Source organism: Triticum aestivum, chromosome 4D (assembly GCF_018294505.1).
Source record: "Triticum aestivum cultivar Chinese Spring chromosome 4D, IWGSC CS RefSeq v2.1, whole genome shotgun sequence".
In the NCBI taxonomy this organism is placed as follows: domain Eukaryota; kingdom Viridiplantae; phylum Streptophyta; class Magnoliopsida; order Poales; family Poaceae; genus Triticum; species Triticum aestivum.
Window position 1 is genome coordinate 16,230,075 of NC_057805.1, and position 7,321 is coordinate 16,237,395.

Here is a 7,321-nt window from a genome sequence, read left to right on the forward strand (position 1 = left end):
AGAAGCCTTAAACTAAAGCAACGACCCTCCCAAGGCACCAGATTGCCATCTGGAACCTCCAAGGAAATAGTCAAGATCGATTTCCGCATATAAACCATCAGTGGGGTCGATGATATCCTATGCAACAAACTAATTAATCAAGGATGAGTACAAATGTGGTCAGCAAGACTTACATCAGAACAAACTACACATGCTCAAGTGTCAAGAAAGAGGTATGTGGACTGGTTTGCAGATATCTCAGCCTTGACATCTTGGATTAAAAAAGTTCAGGTTTTTAAACTTTTCTGGTATTTTTTGATTTCATTTGAGTTAAACATGATGAAATGCCATGCTTAGCTACTCCAGTACATTATCAGAAGCTAGGCTGTGACACAAAGTAACGCTGGTCCGCAGGGTTGTGGCTTGGACCAAGTAGCACAACTGCAGCTAATACTCGACCACGCTGCAGATGTTAGAATTTCGCCATGGGCATGGTCAAACGAATTTTAACATGCCAATTCCAAAAAAAAAGAACATTGACATGCAAGGATAAAAATAGCAAGCTAGTAGAAATCACTGGTGTTCTCCTTCAGCATGCACCAGCTGGCTCATCAGTGCCCACCATGAAAACTGCGTCAAATCTTAACAGGAATGTGCAAATAAAATTCACGATCACTCATTCAATAACACTAGAGACAATAACTTGTTGAGCTGCCATAGAAGTGCAGATCAATGGGAACAGAACTACGCAAGAGCGGTAGTTAGAAATTAGCATCAGTCGTATTCAAGTTCGTCCGGTGTAATTGGTCTCTTGAGTGGTATGATGGACTTCTTGTCAACATCTTGTGATAATGCCTTTCTCATATCTAAGAAAATACAAATAAAATAAAAATGTGAGCAATAGCACCGGAGCAAATAATCTGAGTATGAGACGACATAAGTATGGCACTCCAAGTACTTACCAAGGCCATCTTCTTCCCCTGAGTAGTACCGAAGCACCCTTCGATAAACCACATAGCCCAGCTACGAGAACAATGAGCATAATTAGATACGTTTGCGCAGGATACTTTTGTCTTGAACTAAAATATACACGCTATGCTGCAAGTTTCTTGGTTTCGTTGCCAAACATTATAAGAATTTTTGTTCACTGGAGGCATAAGAAATTGCTGGTTTCAAGAACTGGGGATTAACTAATCAGCTATCAGTATTATACAGCAGCAGTACGATATCGATCATGAAGTTTGCAGGTGTACCTTTTCATACATCCTTATAGCCGGCATGTTGGATGCCCTTACAAAGAGATCCACAAAATAGGCCTTATCCCTGAACAGAAGAATAGCCTTAGTGTAATATGGAGTAACATCTAGTACAAGGTTCAACAGATTACAGCAGTTATGGATTCCAAATGTTGGTATTGTTTTAATGGTACATTAGCAGAGAGAAGAGTGAACTGCAGTATGGCATCAATAGAGTTGATATGTTTAATTCAATCATCCAATTCTATGATGTGTGAGAGGTTGTGGTGCCTAGTAGGAGGAAATGTGCCTGGGAGAGTTGCTCTTGAGAATGCAACTGGTGAGAAGCTGTACAGGGGAGCTAGCAAGCACAGAACTGTAATACCACGGCACGGTTACTACTCTACAAAATTCTGCCAAGACGTGTTTCTGATCATATTTTCTTGATAATTGTTACTGTCCAACTGATCAGCCATCACGCCTCCCGCCCACCCCCGCCCATCCATAAGACACACAGAAGACCTTCCAAACCAGAACTAGGTTGGTTATACAGATCAAGTTACGAGATGCTGGAATCAGGAAGTACAAGCTTTTTGGCAGCTAAAATTGTGAAGGGTGATGAAAGCTTTCAATGGGGGATACAGAAAGCATTATAATATACTCCCTCCGTCCCAAAATTCTTGTCTTAGATTTGTCTAGATACGGATGTATCTAATACTAAAACGTGACTTGATACATCCGTACTTAGACAAATCTAAGACAAGAATTTTGGGACGGAGGGAGTATGACAACAATGTAATTGTGGTGATTCAGTCAGAAGGAAACTAGGTACTTACATCTTATCACTGATTTCCTCCAGCAAGTGCATAAGCGTCTTGGCTAATTTCTGTCTGCGGAATTCTGAGGCAACGGACACTGCCGTAACATGTCCATGCCAAGATTCACCTTGTCCTTCAACCTTTCCCATGACTGCAGCCGATACCCAACTTAATAAATAAAGATCCTAATCTATGAGAAGGTGGATAAGGCAGAAATGCAACAAACGTAACATTAAGGGATTGTATTCGTCTATTCAACACAACAAAAAATGCATACTCCCTCTAATATCACGATGTTCATTCTCTTTCCATTCAAGCTCAAACCCATCAGCTAACTACAATTGGCAACATTGGTAAACACCCTTCAAATCTCACACAACCAGAAGTGGCACTTTCACCACTGAGAGGCACAGAACAAGCCCAAATTGGAGAACAATATCATACACTCTACAAAATTTCACCTGATTAAATTTGTGCCTCCAGAACCATTACTTGTGTGCACAATTAGACAAACAGAAAAAAAAACTATCCCTGAAAATTCCTACCGTTCAACTCTGAAGAGCTGAATCGAGGGGGTTCACACACTACAGCTTCAGCTAATCTGAGAAACAAAGAAGCAGAATCACAAGTCGACCAATGGTGTGGGGGCTGGAGACATACTGTATCCCATGACGCGGTCGCCGGGGTTGACGGCGGTGTGGAAGTAGTCGGGCCAGCGAGCCAGGTACGTCATGTAGAAGGACATGTTGAACTGCGGCGAGCGAATCGACGTATCAGACCGGGAAGGGGACGGCCGGACGGCATCGTCGAGAAACAGGGACAAGGGAGAAAAGATAGATCTTTTGGGGATAGCTTACGGTCTCGGTGAGGTGGTCGAGGTTGACGGAGGCGAAGCGGAGCAGATCGTCGCAGCAGAACCGGCGAATGGTCGTCATGGTCTCCCTCCCGTCCTCGGCTTCCGGCGGCGGCGGCGGAACGGAATCTGGCGGGGCGGGGGCGGCGCTCTATCCGGATTTCCTATTCGTTTGTGCGGGTCGGGTTGGAAGTTGGAACCAGGAAGGAGGTTCCTGCGATGTACGGCTAGGATGGTTCGGATCTGCGACGAGGGCAAAGGGAACTTGGAAGGCTGCCGCGGCCCGTGGGTTTGGTGTACATTGAGATTCATAAGTACTTCCTCCGTCTTATAACATAAGATTATTTTTGACACTATACTACTATAAAAGAATGTTCTTATATGATTGAAAAAATGTTCTTATATTATAGTAGAAAGGGTGAAACATCTGTCTTTTTTGCCATAACTCGAAATTCATCGCATGAGTAGTTCCTTATTTTAGAGGATTTGGGTCTGCGTAGTTTCGATTGTTTTCAAATCATATCTACCACGGTCATAAGTCTGTTTTGGCTAGTTGGCATATACTCTAAGCCAGGGAAGGCGATGTTGTTATTTATTTTGTGTGAATTTTCTGCTTGAAAGTTGCTTCTATCTGACATATATTTTCAAGCCAAACTTCGTCCAGTTTAACACCAAACACAAATACTCGGGTTTTCAAAAGTCAAACATGTACACGTTGTATCAAGTTTTAATTAAAAAAAGTGCCATTATCTATACCACATTGTATCATTAGATCCATTACCAAAATTATTTTCATATTTTATTTATTTGTATTGTAAATATTGATATTTCATTCTAATAAACACGTGTTTGACAATTCACGAAAAAAAAACATATGTTTGACTTGCACGAAAACTGATGCACCTTGTATTCTGGAACGAAGTGTTCACTTATATAAGGGCAAAAAGGTAACCGTTCGGTCACTTAGTAGTGACATATATGATGGAAAAGTTAGTCGTTTATTAGTGCATTTTAGAGAAGGCAGGATGAGCCGGTGCAAGACTTGTCGATGCAAGCTACGACTCTGGAGTGCGGACCGATGCGAAAATAGGAAAGTTCATATGCATCCCATGTCGCCCATGCATTGTCGGCATCGGTGCGGGTGGGGGGGGGGGGGGCTTCATCGAGTGGGGGTGTACTCCCTCATGTCGTCCATCACACGAGATGCCGCCACGACGGTTAAGCACTCCGTCCAACCCACGTTCTTGTCAAAAGACTAAGGCCGAAGGGGCGGGACAACGAAGTGGTCGGTGTTGCAGGCTTCTCAAGCTTCCCAAGCAGTGAGGGAGCGATGTTGGCGTGGTCGTGTCATAACTTTGATGTGATGACGTGCATCATCCCTGGCGTCCGACTCGTGGGATTCCATGAGCAAGCATTGTCCTCCTCTGGGAACGTGATCCGGACCATCTTGTCATCGATGACATGGCCCTCCTAAGAGGCATCTTGCTCATGGGTGGTATCCTCCTCCTCCATTGATGGTGGTAGTTGTGGCTAGGGCTTTGATGGTGGCCATCTCCCGCTACTCGTTCTCTGTTTGGGGCCGGTGGAGCCATGTGGTGGCCCTCCTCCCGAGGGGGAAACGAGGCGCATGGTGTCTGATACGTCTCCAACGAATCTATAATTTTTGATTGCTTCATGCTATATTATATTCCGTTTTGGATGATTAATGGGCTTTGTTATACACTTTTATATTATTTTTGGGACTAACCTATTAACCGGAGGCCCAGCCCAAATTGCTGTTTTTTTTGCCTATTTCAGACTTCCACAGAAAAAGAATATCAAACGGAGTCCAAACGGAATGAAACCTTCGGGAACGTGATTTTTGGAACAAACGTGATCCAGAGGACTTGGACCCTACGTCAAGACATCAACCAGGAGGGCACGAGGTAGGGGGAGGGCGCCTACCCCCCTGGGCTCGCCCTCCACCCTCGTGGGGCCCACGTTGCTCCACCGACGTACTTCTTCCTCCTATATATACCTACGTACCCCCCAAACCAACAGAAGCATCCACGAAAACCTAATTCCACCGCCGCAACCTTCTGTACCCATGAGATCCCATCTTGGGGCCTTTTCTGGCGCCCTGCCAGAGGGGGCATTGATCACGGAGGGCTTCTACATCAACACCATAGCCTCTCCGATGATGTGTGAGTAGTTTACCTCAGACCTTCGGGTCCATAGTTATTAGCTAGATGGCTTCTTCTCTCTCTTTGGATCTCAATACAAAGTTCTCCACGATTCTCGTGGAGATCTATTCGATGTAATCTTCTTTTGCAGTGTGTTTGTTGAGACCGATGAATTGTGGGTTTATGATCAAGTTTATCTATGAACAATATTTGAATCTTCTCTGAATTCTTTTATGTATGATTGGTTATCTTTGCAAGTCTCTTCGAATTATCAGTTTGGTTTGGCCTACTAGATTGATCTTTCTTGCAATGGGAGAAGTGCTTAGCTTTGGGTTCAATCTTGCGGTGTCCTTTCCCAGTGACAGTAGGGGCAGCAAGGCACGTATTGTATTGTATTGTTGCCATCGAGGATAACAAGAAGGGGTTTATATCATATTGCATGAGTTTATCCCTCTACATCATGTCATCTTACTTGAAGCGTTACTCTGTTCTTTTGAACTTAATACTCTAGATGCATGCTGGATAGCGGTCGATGTGTGGAGTAATAGTAGTAGATGCAGGCAGGAGTCGGTCTACTTGTCGCGGACGTGATGCCTATATACATGATCATACCTAGATATTCTCATAACAATGCCATCTATCAATTGCTCAACAGTAATTTGTTCACCCACCGTAATACTTATGCTCTTGAGAGAAGCCACTAGTGAAACCTATGGCCCCCAGGTCTATTTTCCATCATATTAATCTTCCAACACTTAGCTATTTTTATTGCCTTTTATTTTGCTTTGCATCTTTATTATAAAAATACCAAAAATATTATCTTATCATATCTATCAGATCTCACTTTCGTAAGTGACCGTGAAGGGATTGACAACCCCTTTATTGCGTTGGTTGCGAGGTTTTTATTTGTTTGTGTAGGTGCGAGGGACTCGTGCGTGGCCTCCTACTGGATTGATACCTTGGTTCTCAAAAACTGAGGGAAATACTTACGCTACTTTACTGCATCACCCTTTCCTCTTCAAGGGAAAACCAACGCAGTGCTCAAAAGGTAGCAAGAAGGATTTCTAGCGACGTTGCCGGGGAGTCTACGCAAAAGTCAACATACCAAGTACCCATCACAAACTCTTATCTCCCGCATTACATTATTTGCCATTTGCCTCTCGTTTTTCCTCTCCCCCACTTCACCCTTGCCGTTTTATTCGCCCTCTCTTTTCCGTTCGCCTCTTTTTCACTTGCTTCTTGTTTGCTCGTGTGTTGGATTGCTTGCTTGTCACTATGGCTCAAGACAATACTAAATTGTGTGACTTTACCAATACCAACAACAATGATTTTCTTAGCACTCCGATTGCTCCTCTTACCGATACCGAATCTTGTGAAATCAATGCTGCTTTGTTGAATCTTGTTATGAAAGATCAATTCGCCGGCCTTCCTAGCGAAGATGCCGCTACCCATCTAAATAGCTTCGTCGATTTATGTGATATGCAAAAGAAGAAAGATGTGGACAATGATATTGTTAAATTGAAACTATTTCCTTTTTCGCTTAGAGATCATGCTAAAGCGTGGTTTTCGTCTTTGCCCAAAAATAGTTAATTCATGGAATAAGTGCAAATATGCTTTTATCTCTAAGTATTTTCCTCCCCATAAGATCATCTCTCTTAGAAACGATATTATGAATTTTAAGCAACTTGATCATGAGCATGTTGCACAAGCTTGGGAGAGGATGAAATTAATGATACGTAATTGCCCTACGCATGGTTTGAACTTGTGGATGATTATACAAATTTTTTATGCCGGATTGAATTTTGCTTCTAGAAATCTTTTAGATTCGGCCGCGGGAGGCACTTTTATGGAAATCACTTTAGGAGAAGCTACTAAACTCCTAGATAATATTATGGTTAATTATTCTCAATGGCACACTGAAAGATCTACTAATAAAAAAGTGCATGCGATAGAAGAAATTAATGTTTTGAGTGGAAAGATGGATGAACTTATGAAATTATTTGCTATTAAGAGTGTTTCTTCTGATCCTAATGATATGCCTTTGTCCACTTTGATTGAGAATAATAATGAATCTATGGATGTGAATTTTGTTGGTAGGAATAATTTTGGTAACAACGCGTATAGAGGAAACTTTAATCCTAGGCCGTATCCTAGTAATTCCTCTAATAATTATGGTAATTCCTACAACAATGCTTATGGAAATTTTAATAAGATGCCCTCTGAATTTGAGACTAGTGTTAAGGAGTTTATGAATTCACAAAAGAATTTCAATGC

At 42.5% G+C, this 7,321-nt stretch overlaps 1 protein-coding gene across 1 annotated transcript; it reads right to left on the reverse strand.

Moving 5' to 3' along the window:
* Positions 1-529: 529 nt before the first annotated feature.
* On the reverse strand, positions 530-3,149 carry LOC123095794 (N-terminal acetyltransferase B complex catalytic subunit NAA20). The gene is made up of 6 exons (XM_044517359.1): positions 2,890-3,149; positions 2,693-2,783; positions 2,051-2,183; positions 1,233-1,302; positions 942-1,002; positions 530-845 (listed from the first exon to the last, which is right to left on the reverse strand). The coding sequence occupies exons 1-6, from the start codon at positions 2,965-2,967 to the stop codon at positions 754-756; spliced, it is 525 nt and encodes a 174-aa protein (XP_044373294.1). The 5' UTR covers positions 2,968-3,149; the 3' UTR covers positions 530-753.
* Positions 3,150-7,321: the final 4,172 nt, after the last annotated feature.

Bases quoted from the DNA above. Each gene is read 5' to 3' on its own strand.
- LOC123095794 (XM_044517359.1), bottom strand. From the start codon at position 2,967: ATGACGACCATTCGCCGGTTCTGCTGCGACGATCTGCTCCGCTTCGCC. The intron at 1,303-2,050 runs GTAAGTACCTAG...TCTTCTGTTCAG, and splicing joins GAGGAAATCAGTGATAAGAT to GGATAAGGCCTATTTTGTGG. The intron at 846-941 runs GTAAGTACTTGG...GTATTTTCTTAG, and splicing joins AGGGGAAGAAGATGGCCTTG to ATATGAGAAAGGCATTATCA.